The sequence below is a fragment of the Monodelphis domestica genome, chromosome 5 (assembly GCF_027887165.1).
Source record: "Monodelphis domestica isolate mMonDom1 chromosome 5, mMonDom1.pri, whole genome shotgun sequence".
Classification (NCBI taxonomy): Eukaryota; Metazoa; Chordata; class Mammalia; order Didelphimorphia; family Didelphidae; genus Monodelphis; species Monodelphis domestica.
The window spans coordinates 271,513,362-271,530,002 of NC_077231.1; the positions used below are offsets into that span (position 1 = coordinate 271,513,362).

The 16,641-nt window shown below is 36.9% G+C and overlaps 1 protein-coding gene across 2 annotated transcripts in view; it reads left to right on the forward strand.

The window, feature by feature from the left end:
• Positions 1-16,641, forward strand: part of FAM171A1 (family with sequence similarity 171 member A1) — a 184,812-nt gene that overhangs the window by 91,471 nt on the left and 76,700 nt on the right. For both annotated transcript variants that reach the window (XM_001368430.5, XM_056800159.1), the window contains exons 2-3: positions 5,091-5,318; positions 14,444-14,536. In XM_001368430.5, the coding sequence (XP_001368467.1) occupies positions 5,091-5,318; positions 14,444-14,536 (321 nt within the window). The remainder of the gene's footprint in view (positions 1-5,090; positions 5,319-14,443; positions 14,537-16,641) is intronic.

A 16,641-nucleotide genomic window follows, 5' to 3' on the forward strand; every position in this document is an offset into this window, starting at 1 on the left:
ATATATATATATATATATACACATATATATGTGTGTGTGTTATCTATTATAATAGAGATCATTTCATAAGGTTTTATAACTATGAGAGTAAAAATGTGGGTTCGTTACTTATTGCTCTCTTCTCACCACTCTTTTCTGTACTCTTGTGATCTTTGATTTTTTTTCTTCCATTCCTTTGGTATGTTATGTTTTTTGGAGATGCCTTATGAAAACAAACCACTCAATTCTTTCAAGATTGTTTCACCGTCAGCATAGATAGTTCCCCTTTCTAGTTATTCTTCCTAACTTCATTTTCTTAAATGCCTTTTCTGCTACTTTTTTCTTATAAAATAGTTTAAATTCCATTCTTTTTGTATTACAGACATCCTCTAAAATAGGTAATGGAATTTGTTTGTGATCACCCTCCCCCTACTTTCACAGGACTGAGTCTGGAATAGTTGTTATCAAAAGCTGTAACCTCATCTGGCTCATTGAAAACAGAATTGGAGAAACCAAATAAGGGAATGTCACCACCATCATTGTTGAAAGAAGGATGATGGTAGAAGCAGTGACAAATTCCCATTTTACTTCCGTTTTTCCCCCTTTTCCATTTCATCCAGGAATGTCCCTGAGATTTGACCTAGTTCATGCTGATGCCAAGCTTTAGATTGACTTGTTTTGTAAAAGCCCTCCTGTGCTTTTAGTTATTTTGCTAGGCAACTTGACTTAACCTCTGCCATATTTGCTCTTCCATAATGTTTTGCAAATGAGTTATGAACTCAATAGAAATTACCCCACTCTACCTCTTTTAAACCTGGACCCACTCTGAAATCTCCTGGAGCTCAACCTCTATATCCAGAAGACATCAAATAGGCTTTTAGCTTTGGGAAAGTGGAGGTAGGAACCATATGCTGTTGATAAGTGGCAGAAGGGAGTAGATGATATCAAGTGAACTCTAGAAGGGTTGTTGACATCTCAGCCATCAAAGGGTACTGATATAAAGGGGGGGGGGGGAGATTATAAGGATCTGTGTCTTTACAACTGCTTGGATTAGATGTTGCTTCATTATAATTCTGGACTTCCTCCTTCCTTGAACTTCTCAGGCTATTCTGTTTGATCTGTTCTTTGTACTTAATAGAGCTTGAAAGGACCTTAAGAGGTCATTGGGTCTAACTCCTCTCCCTTACCCCCATTTATAAAAGAGCAACCTAAGACTGAGAGAGGTTAAATGATTTGGCCAGAATCAAAAAACTAGTCTCTGAGGAATAATTTGAATACATCTCTTCCTGACTCCAAATTTAATTCACTGTGCTATACACCCCTATTATAATTATTTAGCATTGTGTGCATTTGAACATATAACCACTTAGGACTATCAGTGTGGTATAAGTAGGGAAAAAAATGTTCTTCCAATCAAAAACTGTACTAGAGTCTCAGTCCTTCCATTTACTAGCTCTGTGATAGTGGGCTGTCACTTAATGTTCTCTGATTCACAGTTTCCTCATCTGCAAAATTAAAACAATCAATAAATGCTTTTTCCTTCCTTCTTTCATTTATTCAGGGTTGCTATTAGATAAGCAAAGCACTTTGCTAACTTAAAAGTGTTATATAAATCTGAGCCCATTTCAGACTTTGGGAGATTGTTGGGTTCCATGGCACAAGGTCTTTGGTAAAGCATACAATCCATAAGGAATTTCAAAGAATAAGATTAACAGCTCTCATTCAGGAAATGTATGATAGGAAGACAATATGGAAAACTTGAGTCTTTCTTTGATATTTTTGAGATGTCTAGAGATAGTAAACTTGGGTTTACAGATTTCTGCCACTCCCCTTCCACAGCCTTATGGGAAAACATAGACAAGAGGATATTTTAATGTTACAAATAACTGCTTTTTAAAAGAGTTATATAGGATGGATGGGTATGGGAGGATTTCAGTCTACTGGTTGGAGGTAGTGTAATTCCATGGGACTACAGGCCCATTGAAAGATTTGAAAAAAATATAAGTAGAGTTATAATTAATAATACTAAATGATAAGTTTCTTGGAGAAATTTGGGTATGGAATATTTTTTCTTTCATTAATTTTCCTCCACTGATTTCCTTTCCTCTCCTTACCCTCTTTCCCTTTCCTGGAATTTTGTCTGTTTTTCAGTTTTGGATTCTATCTTCCCACACACTTGTTTACTCTATTTGATCTTGTCCCCCTTTAAAAAAACATATTGATATCTTTTATATTATCTTCATTTCCACTATACCTCTCCCTGATACAAAGAAAATTATTCCATGAAAAAAGAATTAGAAAAGTTGAGGTAAATAGCATTTCAGCAGCAAAAGTAACCAAATACATCAAAAACAATATATATCATTTTTGTATATGAAAAATGTACATACTGTATATGCAAAGTCTGAACTCATAGTTTCCTGCTTCTGCAAAGAAGTGGAGGAACTTTATTTTCTCATCTCTTCCTTGGAACCATGCTTGTTCATCATAAGTTTCCTACTGTTCAGTTTTCTTGTATCTTTTGGTTTTTCCATTTATATTGTTATAGTCATAGTACATATTGTTTTCCTAGTTTTGTATAGTTCATTTTATATCAATGTATGTGTTTTCCATGCTCTTATGTATTTTTCATACTCATTATTTCATATGACAGTAATATTCATTTATATTCATGTTCTAAAATTTGTTTAGCCATTATCTAAACAATAGATATCTCATTTCTAGATATTTTTTCCATTACAAAAAGTGCTATTATGAATATTTTGGTACATATTGGGCCTTTCTTTTTGTCTTTTCTCTGTCTTAAAATGTGTGTGAGTGTGTGTAGTAGTAGTAGTAGTAGTAGTAGTAGTAGTAGTAGTAGTAGTAGTAGTAGTAGTAGTAGTAGTAGCAGCAGAAGTAGTAGCAGAATCTCTGGATCAAAGAGTAAGGATATTTCAGTTACTTTCTAAGCATAATTCTCAATTGCTATCCAGAATAATCATGCCATTTCACAATTCCATCAACAATGCACCAGTGTTCTTCAGCACCTCTGACATTAGTTATTTCTGTCTTTTGTCATCCTTTCCAGTTTACTAGGTTTAAGATGGATTCTCAGCATTGTTTTGTTTGCATTTCTCTTAGTGAGCAGTGATTTGGAGCAATGTTTCATGACTGTCCATAGTTTGCAATTTTTGTTTTGAGAACCCTTTATTCATCAGAGACAGAAAGCTGGCATAGTGGATAGAACACTGGGTGTAGAGTCAAGAAAACTTGAATTAAAATTCAGTCTGACATATCATAATTTTGTAACCCTGAACAATTTACTTACCCTTGTCATCTTCGGTTTTCTCACATGTAAAATGAGAATAATAATGCTGCTTACTTCCCAAAGTTATTGTGAAGATCAAGTGAGATAATATTTATAAAGAACTTAGCACAGGATCTGGCACATAGGATGCTCTTAATAAATGTTTCCTTTTTTTCCTTTTTCATATCTTTTGAACACTTATCTATTGAAAAAATGGTTCTTGGTTATATATTTGTATTTGTTCCTTATATATTTTGAATATCAGACCCTTATATTTGATGGTAAGATTTTCTCCCCTCAATTGACAACTTCTCTTCTTAATCTGGTTGCATTGATTTTTGTTCATATAAAATTTAGTAATTTCATGGCATTTTATCTATAATTTATCTCTTGTGATGAACCCTTTCTCCGGTTTGTTTAAGAATTCTTACCCCTAGTTTTGGACTTTTATGAGTATGCTCTTACAACAATGACCAAAATGAAAATATTTTTTGCATGATAATACACATAATCCAGATCAAATTGCTTACCAATTCTGAGAGGGGGGCTAGAAAGGAGGAAGGGAGACAATTTGAATCTTATAATTTCGGGAAATGTATGTTCAAAATTGTCATACATGTAATTGGGAAAATAAAATGCCTTTGAATAAAAAAATAGGATGAATTTAATTTAAAAAAAAGATTTTTTTCCCATATCAGTAACTGATCCAGTTCTTTTGTAATTTTCTTTACCTAACTTTTAATATTCAGGCTATATATATTCATTTTAAGTAGATTGTAGGAAATGGCAACAATCTAGTCTCTTGCCAAACTCTTGTTGTCCCAGTAGTCCTTTTCACATAAGGACTTTATCTACAAGTAATTTACATTTTTCATGTTTATTGAACACTGAGTAATTGAGTTTAGACATTTCTGATTCCTTTTTAAATAATATATTGCATTAAGCTACTTTTCTATTTTTTAGACAGTGCCACATAGTTTTACTTTACAGTAAATCTAAGGTCTGAAAGTGCTATTTCCCTTTTATTTCTACAGTTTTTCATCCTTTCTCTTGAGATTTTAGAACTTCCATTCCTCCAAATAAATTTTGTTTTTATTTTATCTAGCTCTATAAAGTTAGCCCTTTTTAATTTGGTGTAGCATTGTTGATAAATTTATTTAGGTCATAATGGCACTTCAATTTTGTTAGCAAGTCCCAATCATGAACACTGAATATCTCCATAAATCCTTCATTTTTTGAGGGCTTTCTGCCCTTAAAAATGGATTTTAACAGTTTCTCAATGTTGTCTTCAAGGTTAACACAAGGACCCTGGCCATCTTATATCCCTCTTTAGCAAGGCTATCAAAGAGAGTAGCTTAGAATCTTAATAACCCGCTCTGGACCTTTCTGTAGCAGAATGTGTTTTGGCTAATGCTCCTGGCCAGGTTTTCCCTGTTGGCAATATATTGGAGGCCCTGAAATACCATCTGGGAAGTACAGCAGATGGTGTGTGGTGTACAAATTCTTAAAGCAATCACTTTTTCCCCTCTGGCATTTGGGGGAACGGAAAGGGTGATTTTACTAAAGAAGATGACTTCTGACAATAATAGAGACCATGGGAAGTCCATGATGACTTTGTGGGAAGAAAATTGGCAGAGGGAAGAAATTGGCAAAGAATCTACAAGGAATTGGCAGGGAAGCTACAGAAGGAAAAAATTTGTTAGCTTACATTTCCTAGTCGGCTTGCAAAATCTTCTTCCTTGTATTGTTTTCAACATTGTATATTATGTGATTATCATCATAGAAGTTTCCTCAAGAGTAACACATGTGTTTTCTCTTCCAGAAGTGACACTGAAGGTCCACATCAGTGACGCCAGCACCCATCAGCCAGTCAACGAAGCCTTCATTGAGATATTTACCAACCAGGTCTCTATTGCCTCTGGAACATCAGGGGCAGATGGCACAGCTTTCATCAAGTTCCAATATCAGTTGGGCAATCAGCTGATTGTCACAGCCAGTAAGCCTGCATATGTACCAAATTCTGCACCATGGAAACCCATACGGTTACCTGGTAAGTAGGATTTTACTTTGTTCTAATTTCTAAGGTATTACATTTGATACCAAAGAGGAATTGATCTTGAATCAACCAACATTTATGAGTTCATATTTACCATAGATAAAACTCTTCTGTCCTCCATTAAAGATCCCCTTTAATTTACATCTTATCATTGTGGGGGGATTCTGGGGGGACCCTGGATTGTCTTGGTTCTTCCAATAAAATTTCAAGCTTTTGAAGGTCCTAACAAGTTAGAAACAGGTCAAGAAAAGGTGACTAAGGCTATGTCTATTATCTGAGAACCCTCCTGGTTTGGTTCAGAGGCTTATCACCAGGTTGATCACAGCAATTAATTTTGACAGTTCTCAAAGACTACTTACTAAATTAAGAGAAGAGGGTACAATCTGTACTGGTGGAGGGGAATACAAATAATGATGGAATTCCAGGTCATTGTCATTGCTTTGTAGAAATTGTGTGACTTCAGAGAGAGAAAATTATAGACTGATAGCCAAAGCTGCCATGTATCTATTATCATTGAACTCAAGACTGCATTTGAGCTACTACATTTCTTCATCAAAAGTGCTTTGCAAGCCTTAACACACTGTATTAATGCTGTCTGTTCTTTTTTATGTCAAACTTTTGCACCTTGATAAAGTGTATTAGTTCAATAAGGACTTATTTTTATTTTGCTATTTTACTGGAGAAAAATGAAATAAAAGAAGGAAATGGGAAATGAAGTAACTTTAGAATTAAGTGATTGTGTGGTTCATTACTACCACCTTTCCTCTGATGATCCCCACCCCCCATATGCCATGAAATTTCTCTGGATCCTTACTCTTCTGATCTTGCAGATGACAGTTGCTTCTAAGAGCAACTTCCTCCTGAGGCAGGATGCCATTCAACAGAGGCACAACACTCTCCAAGATGACCAAATCCCAGAAGATTTTATCCATTCTAATATCCCCATTTCTTATTACATAATTTCTCCCTCCCATTATGAGAATGTTATTCAGTAGAACCCTCTAACATCACTGAATCTGGAATTCTCCTTTTCTTTCCCTTCCATTACCTCTTTGCCCATTCTCTCAAGACTCCTCTTCTTCCTGAGAGACTAGAGAAATTATTTTCTATGCACTCTTTACCATTGACTTGATTAGTTTATGTGCCATATATCTTATGTGCTCCCCTCTTTCTTTGTATCCTCTCCATTATTCTATAATCCAGTGGCACTAGGCTATTGCTTGCACAAAATAATTCAGCTCTTTATTCCATGCATTTCCTGACTTTTCCTTATGCCTGAAATTCTTTCCTTCCTCATCTCTATTTACTGATTTCCCTGGCTTTCTCCAAGTCCCAGTTAAAATCCTAACTTCTATAGGCAGCCTTTCTTTATTTCCATTAATACTAGTACCTTCCCCCTTATGTTTAGTATCTTAAATTTTTCCTGTAAATATCTTATTTGTACATAGTTGTTTGTATGTTGTCTTCCCACTTAGACTATGAGTTGCTTGAGGGCAGGGACTATTTTTTGCCTTTCTTGGTATGTCCACTCCTCAGCACAGCACTAGGCACATACTAGGTGCTTAATAAGTGTTAGCTTGATTTATATTTCCTTCAGTTCTTCAGTTTAATACCATAAGAGAAATTGATCCACCTCTTGGTGAGGTTTAGTCTGACATTGCAGGCCTAGTCCTTTACCACCATTTCTTTGTTTTAAGTTCTGTTTTTGCCCTTGTCTCTTTTGTACTTTTAGAAGATCTGTTAATGATCCCTCTTTTGCGTTTTGTCATTATTCATTTGTTGTAGTCATTTTTAACCTCAAAGGTATCTTTCTCATTTTAGGTTTTATTTTTCCTGTTTTTATCTGAGCTAATTCATTTCATTTACTTGTTCCTTTCCTGGTTGCTGTATTTGTTTACTTTTTCATATTTCTATTGTTTGGGTTCCTTTCAAAGCACACAGTTTACATCTGTGTTTTGTAGAAATGCTTCACATGTCTCTCGTATTGAATCTTCATCTTTTTTTTCATTTATTCAATCCAGTCTTCTCCAGTAGAATGTCACTTCTGTCAGCCCCACTCTCACTTATCATCACTGTTTCCCTGTCCCCTGGTTACTTCCTCACTGCCTGCAAACATGTCTCCTTCCTTAAAAATGCTCTCACTTGATCCATTCATCCCTACTAGCTGTCATCCCATATCTCTCCTCCATTTTGTGACTAAACTCCATGAGAAGATAGTTGTCAATCGATGTCTCCACTTCTTTTCCTCTAGCATTTTACAGTCTAACTTCCAGTCTCATTATTCAACTGAAACTGTTCTCTCCAAAGTTACTAGTGATCTGTAATGTTAAGCCTAGGCAAAAAATAAAAAAGTAAAGCTGGTAAACTGGGTCTTTGTCATTTGCTATAAAAAAAGAAAATGAATAAATGCTAATGTTTGTGGTGAAAAAAAAATTGGATTGCCATCCAGTGACCCTTTCTCAATCCCCATCCTTCTTGATCTCTCTACTCTTTTTCACCCTGTCAGTTGCTTTTCAGTATTCTTCTCTCCAGGTTTCTGTGACATTGCTCCACCCTGGTTGTGTCCTGGACCTTCTTCAACTTCTAAACTGATCTCAACTGACCCCATAGGTTCATTTATCTCAATGCAGATAATTTCAAGATTATACATCCAACCCAAATCTTTTTGCTGAGCTCCATTTGCTTTTTGAACATCTCAAACTCAATGTCTTATCTAAATTAAATTAAATCTTACATCTTAAACTCAATATATCTAAAATCAAACTCATCTTTCCCCAAAAAACTTATCCCCACTTCTGAATTCCCTTATTGCTATTGAGATCACCACTCTCCTCCCAGTCATTCAATCTTGCAATCAAGGTATCATCCTCTAGTCCTCACTCCTCATTTCTAGTCTACTGCCAAGTTTTTTCAATCCTCCCTTTGAAATAACTCCGTATATATGCACCCTTCTTCCCCTCTGACCCTGCCGCCAGTCTGATATAGGCGCTCATCACCTCACACCTATACTATTACTAAAGCCCATTCACTGGTCTCCTCTGCCTCATGTCTCTTCTTACCACAATGCATCGTCCTTAATCTTCCTAAAGTACAGATCTGATTACATCATACACATCTATATTCAATAAACTTCCATGGTTCCCCATCAGCTTCAGGATCAAATATAAAACCAAAAAGAGTTTGAAATCCAAAATTACATAAACTGACCCCCTCCATCCTTCACCATCTAACTATCCTCACATACTTTGTGATCTGGTGACACTGACCTGTTTGCTGTTCTACACGCAAAATGCTCCATCTCTTGGCTGTGCATTTTAACTGGCCATCCCCCATGCTGGAATCCTTCCTCTTCTCATCATTATCTTATGACTTCCCTTGTTTCCTAATTCCTGGCAAAAAAAAAAAATAACAAAACAAAACAATAACAACAACAACAAAAAAAAACAACCCTTAGTGCTAGTGCTTTCTCTTTCTTGGTTGTTTTTGTTAAGTCATTTCAGTCATATCTGACTCCTCAGGACCCCATTTGGTGTTTTCTTGGCAAAGATACTTTTGATTTGCCATTTCCTTCTTAAGCTCCTTTTACAGATGAGGAAACTGAGGCAAATGGGGTTACCTAACTTGCCAAGGGTCACACAACTAGTAAGTGTCTGAGGCCAAATTTGAACTCAGGTATTCCCGACTCCAGACCTGAAGCTTCTATCCATTGTAACATCTAGATGTTCAGTTGATTATCTAATGTATTATTTATAAATCTTGTTTATACATAGTTGATTTCATATTGTCCTTCCTCATTAGACTTTGAGCTTTTCGATGATCTATTTGTTGCCTTTCCTTAAATCCCCAGCATTTAGCACAATGCTTGGCACATAATAATAAGTGCTTAACATATGCTTGATATAAATTATTAGGCTCAGTTTTATAAGATATGTCATTTGGTGTTGCATTTTAATTTCATCAGCTTTCAGGAGCACAGTAGTCCAGTTCTTTCTATGATCTCTAATGGGTTCAGAAGAGAATTATATATTTAAATTTCCTTTTCTTTATATTTGAAGGTCTTTCTCCCAGTTGTTTTTTTGTTTGTCTTTGGAATTGTTCTATTTAACTACTGTGTATCTGGGAGTTTGCAGCTTAGGTTTTCTCCTTTCCCACAACCCCCAAAGATAATCTGTGGATCCTTTTAATTGGCATTTTGTTTTCTATACTCAGAAGTTCTAGACAGTTGTATTATTTCTCACATTATGGTGTACAGATTCTTTAGCTTACCATGTTCTTCTGATGTGCTTATGATCCTTATGTTGTCTCTACACATTCTTTCAGATCAATATTTCGATTCTATAGCTATCATATATTCTTTTAACATGATTCTTTTTTATTTCTCTTCTTCCAGATTGTATTTCACTTCTTTGTATTTGCATTCCCAATCAATTAGTTTTCTCTTTCATTTTTTTGGAGAGATTCACCATTGTGGAGTCACGTTTTTCTAGTCTATCATTTATTTCTTCAATTCTGCTTTCATCATTTTTATTTCTCTTTGAAGCCATTTGGCAACATCTTCCTGTGGTTCCACATTCTTTTAGAAGCCCAAAGGATCTTCTGTCATTTTCATTTGTCTTATGATATTTAGTGATAGTCAGATTTTTCTGGGTACCCTAAAGATTATGGTTCATTCTGTTATTAAGTTTCCTTTTGTATTTATCTGCTAGAGCATGAAGTTTTTAACCAAGTTTTCTTTGTGCTGGAATCTTTGGTAATCCCATTATTTTTTCCTTATATTCCTTTAGAACTTACTTTACAACCCATTGGTCTTTTAAGGCAGAGTTTATGAGGAGGACCCTTAACCTCTCTCAACTTCCTTTTCCCTAGCCTCCCACTTTGCCTCAGGTGATTTCTAGAGAGAGACCTGCCCCCAGCAGAATGCCAGTCCACTTTTCTTCAGCCTTGATGGCGCCCCACCACACACTGGTGCCCTGCCTCAATTCCCTGTGCTCTTCAGTCTTTGGCTGAGATAGCTGCCACATAGTGTACTGCTGCCTAAGAAGATCTACCCAAAGGATGGGGGTGGAGAATGATGGGGTCAAAGCAGGAACAGGGTGTGATAGCAAAGACTTTAATAGCAGCAAAGGAATTACTATCTGCCTCTCAGAATACAAGACTTAGAGTCCTGTGCAGCATGGGAGGTAATGGGGGGAGGAAGTGAGTTAGGGATTAAAGATAGCCCTTTCTGTCATTAATTCACAGTTCGTTTCCTCCTTAGGGTTCTTAGTGTCTTAGCCTTTGGAGACAGGTCCAATTGCTTTTTTTCTGGCACATTTTTCTTATTTTGCAGAGTTTGAGGAGATTTAGAAGATCAGGGAAAATGTCTCCTTTTTCATTTGGTTGGTTACAGGACCCAGATGTCAAAGAAAAAGTATATGAATAATTAATAACTCTTTGACTGTTGACTATACTGTTGACCAGACTCTCCTCCTGAATATGGTATCCTCTCTGGGTTTTCATGAAATTCTTCTACTTCTGTCCATCTACCTACCTAATGACTCCTCTTCAGAATCCTTTGCTAATTCATAATCTAGATCACATCCCCAAATGGGAGTGACCTCCAGACAGTGTCCTACATCCTCATCTCTTTTCTTTTTAGAACATCTACTTGATGATCTCATTAACTTCCTTGCATTCAGTTACCTTTTCTCTGCAGGTGACCACCAGATTGATCTTTTCAGCTCCAGTTTCTCTCCTGAACTGTATTCCTTGATCTTGAGTTGCCTGTTCATGCTCACTCCTGGTTCAGAACAGTCATCATGCCTCTTGCTCAGTAACTGCTTAATAAATGTTTGTTGACTTGACTTGATTTTAAACATCTCAAACTGTATGTGCCAAAGGCATCTCGAATTCATCCTATCTAAATCTAAAACTCATCATCAGCCCCACTCTTCTTCTAAGCTTCTCTAGTATTGTCTAAAGTTCTAGTTTGGCAACCCTAGTGTCATCCTTAACCTCCCACTTTTCCTCATCCCATGTGTCTGATCCATTGCCTTCACTTTGGATCCTCACAAATGCCAGAAGAAAAAGGAAAACATTTCCCTAATCTCCTTTCTTCTGAGTGAGTGAATCAGACAATAGTCACATTACATTTTTTTCCAGCTCTCTTCTTCACAATAGTAAGCCCTTTGTTTGGAATATTAACAAGAGCTTGGTGCTGAATTGATTTGATTGAAATTCGATCTGTGACTTAGTATAGTGCCTGGCACACAGTAAACACTTAATAAATGCTTCTTACTTTGCCTGTTGCAAAAATTCACTAGAGCTGCGGAGTGTCCTTTCCAAAGGGACATGTTTTCTATATTTATAATGAAAAGGGGGATCTTTCAAGCATGTAAACAAGACAAGGCATTCTTAGGAGGTTTCTCAAACCTAGATTTCTCTTCCCATCCCTTACTTTGCAAGGAAGCACCGGGGCATAGAGTGTTTCCTTCCTGGAGCTGAAAAAAGTAAGGGGGGACATCATAAATAAATAGCTTTATTTCTGCCAGTGATAGGGGGCAGACAGCTAGATCATGTTTTAGGCTGACTGGCCTGAATAGTGTAATTGAACTTTGAAAATTGTGATCTCACACTTCGGAAGCCTGAGCAAGTCACTTAACCCCATTTTCCTAGCCCTTGCCCTTCTATCTTAGAGTCGTTGTTCTCTAAGAGAGAAAGTAAAGGTTGGTGTTTTTTTAAAGAAAGGAAGGAAGGAAGTTGTGGTCTGGAATCTCTCTTCAAAGGTAGGCTTTCATCTTTTTGTTTAAAATTTTTTTAATTAAATCTGAAGAACATGTGATCTTTCACACATGACTGATTTCAGTCAGAAATATCTCCTACCTCTTCAGGGGTCCTTTATTCATTTAAGGATCTGTATTATTTTTGCCTCTCTTAATTGGTAGTCTCTAAATTGGACAAGGAAAAAATGAAATGAAAACTGTTTTTTTTATGTTTTAACTATTGGCATTCTAAAAACTGAAAGGAACATTAGAGAACAGATTACATAGTATAACCTTCCTTCCTTCATGGATCAGGAGACTAAACCCTAGGGGGAGGAAGTAATGTAACCCAAGGTCACACACCTACTTAGTGGCAGAAATGGTTCTTCCAACTCCTGTTAATGTTCTTCAAACAATACTAAGCTATATTCTGTGTCGTGTTATAGCTATTGGAAAATTTGTTGATCTGTTTGTTTATTGTGTTGAGATAGCCTCAAAGTCAGGAAAACTAGGGCTTTGGGACTTTCCCTGATAAAATACTACCTGTGACCATGGATAAGTCATTTAACCTCTTAGTAACTTGGCAATTTCCTAAGACTCAATCACAGAGAAAATAATCAGTCCAGAATTTCAAAAGGGTTCATGTAACATGGCTAAACGAATTGATTTCAGGCAAGTAGACTATGCATTAAAAGATGTCTTTTGTCAAGAAAGAACCAAATAATGATGTAGTTGTTGGATCATTTTCAGTCATGTCCAACTCTTTGTGACCCCATTCGGAGTTTTCTTGTCAGAGGTATGGGAGCAGTTTGCCATTTCCTTCACCAGCTCATTTTACAGGTGAAAAAAATCAAAGCAAACAGGGCTGATCTACTGGTCCAACATCACACAGTTAGTGTCTGAGGCCAGAATTGAACTCAGGAAGAAGAGTCATCCTGACTTCAGGCTTGGAGCTCAATCCACTGTGCCACCTAGCTGCCCCTCTCCGAAGAGTGATAGGAGCCACCTTCTAGTCATGAGAGAGAAGAGTTTCTGGATCAGATAGGAGAGCCCATACAGTCCCCCGGAGAAATATCTCCTAAAGGTGTGACTGGTAGTGTGCCTTTCCGTGTCTCTACCTCTTTGGCCTCTGGTCAGCACAGTCATCTTCCCTGGACCTTTCCTTCATCTTTTGCCTTTCAGATTCCATTCTTCTTCCATTTGGGTCTCATAGTGGAGTGGAAGTAAATGAAGACCTAAAGCTTAATTTAAGGTTTTCTTAAGTAGACTAAAAGTTTGTGTTTTTAGAGCTTCAAATTGTTGGACCTATTCCATTGCCTCTTTGTGGTGCAGAGGTGGCCTGGGCTGTCTAAGCCTGGGCTTCAGAGTATGTGCTTTATCAGGCACTACAAAGACAGAGAAGTTTGAAGTCCAATGAGTGTTGCCAGATAGTTGGAGTTGCCAGTCTTGGAGTTGGGAAAAATCTTCTCAGATACTTAGCAGTTATGCAATCCTGGGCAAGTCATTTGACAATTCTCATCTGTAAAATGAGAATAATAATAGCATCCACTTCACGGAGTTGTTGTGAGGAATATGTATGCTTTTAAAAAACATGAACACACTAATAATCTAGATTATTATGTATATTATTATATATTATTCTAATTAGAAATAATTATAGTCTAAATTTTTTTATTATGGTTCATTCTATTATTAATAGTTTCCTTTTGTATTTATCTCCTAGAGCACTAAGTTTTTAACCAAGTTTTCTTTGTGCTGGAATCTTTGGTAATCCCATTATTTTTTCCTTACATTCCTCTAACAGATTCCACTACTTTTTTGGTGTCTTGTTGTTGGAGAATCAGCCCACCTAAATTAAAAGGGGCTTCTCACCAGAAGGTGGTCCCTTCTGAGAGGAGAAGACTCATGAGGATCATCTCCTAAAGTGTTGCCTGATAGAGATTATTCTCACCAGAGAGCTTTTTTAAGGGGGCTGTTGGTCTTTTGGGGATTTATAGAATCTTCTTGGAATTTTCCTAGTCTTTTGTTTATTGTAATAATAATAGACTATTGGTAGTTTCCAAATCTGAATAGATCTAAAAGCACTCAGCTACTAGATAATAAGATCCCTGAGAAGAGGGACTGATTGCCTTTTCCCTCTCTCTGTACCCATCATCACATCACACCCCGCCTGATACAAAGTAGGTGTTTAATAAGTGTTTATCGACTTATGGGTAAGCTCCTTGCATGTATGGATTATTTCATTTTATATCTCTATGTTCCCAGCACCTACCACGGAGTGGACACTTACTGTTACCTTAACTGCTTGTTTGACTGCTGTATGGTTTAATTTAGATGCAAAAATTCACAAGCATCCTCTTTTTTTTCCCCCTTCTCCAGTGTTTTCTTCTCTAAGTCTTGGCCTGCTCCCTGAGCGATCAGCTACTCTAATGGTGTATGAAGATGTCGTGCAAATAGTCTCAGGATTTCAAGGTACATTTCGTATGTTAAAGTGGACAATGGCAACTTGCAAGCGCACTTATCTCCGTCTTGCCAGGGGCGTAGTCATAGAGCATTTGCTGAGAGGAAGACATCACTCGCCTGAAAGTATGTTAGATTGTTGCTAACGCATTAGTTGACCTGGAATGGATTTCTTTTAAGCCCACCCAGCCTCGATTTTCTAGGGCCTGGAGCCCTCTGTTGACTGATGTGTCTGCTTCAAATCCATCTTAATGTGAAAGCATCTCAGACATTTAGAACATTTAAACATTTAGAATTCTTCTTATTACTAATTTTATTACTCATGTCATCTAATGTCCTTCCCTCTGTTAACCATCTCCAAACTGATCATGTGTGTATAACTACACACACACACACACACACACACACATCTATGCATATGGATAGATAATCTTTTATTTGTACATAGTTATTTATTTGTTTTCTTCTCTACTGGACTGTGAGCTCCTCGAAGGCAAGGAGATATCATGGCTTTCTTTGTATCTCCAGCATTTAGCTAGTGTCTGACACATAGTAGGGACTTTATAAGTCCTTGTTGAGTGACTGACTAGTGGGAATATTCTTGCAGGAAATGAATATCATTTCCAATCATTTCAGAGCTTTTTTGACTAAAGAATAATGCATGAAAATATTTGACTTCTGCTTTTTATTCTATACTAGACACGTATAGAAACTAAACTACCCAGTTTAACTGTCTTGTCCTTAATTGTGTCAGGAAATGACAAGCAAAGGTGGGAGTAGTAAGGATATCTCTCTGTAAAGGATACCTCTGATCTAAATAGAGAGTTTTATTTCATGTGTACCTTGTAATCCGAGAATCAGACTCTCTGACTCCTAATTTTCAGTCAAAAGACTCAAAATGTCTCATGTCCCATTAGCCAGTGTTATTATTATTTGGGATGTCATTTCTGTTGTTCCATGCAGAAAACATCTGGATTGGCACAATGCCTCTTGCAAATGTGATAGTTGTTTCTGCCATAAATCTTTATTCTAACACAATGACAGAGTCTCTGAGCTACAAGGGATCTCAGAGACCATTGATTCCAGCCCCTACTTAACCTTATATAACAAATGATAAACGGTTATAGAAGTTTGACTTGAAGTCTTCCAGTGGAAAAGAATCTACTAATCTCTGAAGTAGCCCGTTCAATTTCAACAGAACTCTTTTTTAAAATTTTATTTAATTGATTAATTTAAAGCATTTTTCCAGGATTACAAAAATCATGGTCGTTCTCTCCCCTCCCTCCAATCACCTCCCATATCCAATGCACAATTCCACTGGGTTTAACGTGTGTCATTGATCAAGACCTATTTCCATGTTATTGATATTTGTACTAGGGTGATCATTTAGGGTTTATAACCCCAGTCATATCCCCATTGACACATGTGATCAAACAGTTGTTTTTCCTATGTGTTTCTGCTCCCACATTTCTTTCTCTGGATGTGGATAGTGTTATTCCTCATAAGTTCCTTCATGTTGTCCTGGATCATTGCATATTTACTCATGGAGAAGTCCATTACATTCGATTGTACCACAGTGTGTCAGTCTCTGTGTACAATGTTCTCCTGGTTCTGCTCCTCTCGCTCTGCATCACTTCCTGGAGGTTGTTCTAGTTCACATGGAATTAGTCCAATTCATTATTCCTTTGAGCACAATAGTATTCCATCACCAACAGATACCACAATTTGTTCAACCATTCCGCAATTAGAGGGCAAGGGACATGAATAGAAATCAACAGAACTCTTGATTCAAAAATGTTTTCTAAATTTGTCTTTTTGGAACTTCCAACCCATTGCCCCTAGTTCTATTCACTAGGACAGAAGTTCTTCACCTAGATTCCTGAGAAGGGGGGGGGAGAGAGAGAGAGAGAGAGAGACAGACAGACAGACAGAGGGAGAGAGAGAGAGAGATCTTCCAATATAGTTGATTTCCTTTATAATCCTCTATTTTATATCATGTATTTATATCATGTATTTGAGAAGTGGTCCCTTAGACTTGAGTAGTTTGCTAAAGGGATCCATGATCCATGCCCCCCCCCAAATTAAGGAACCAGTTCTAGAGTGGAGTAGAAAAGTTA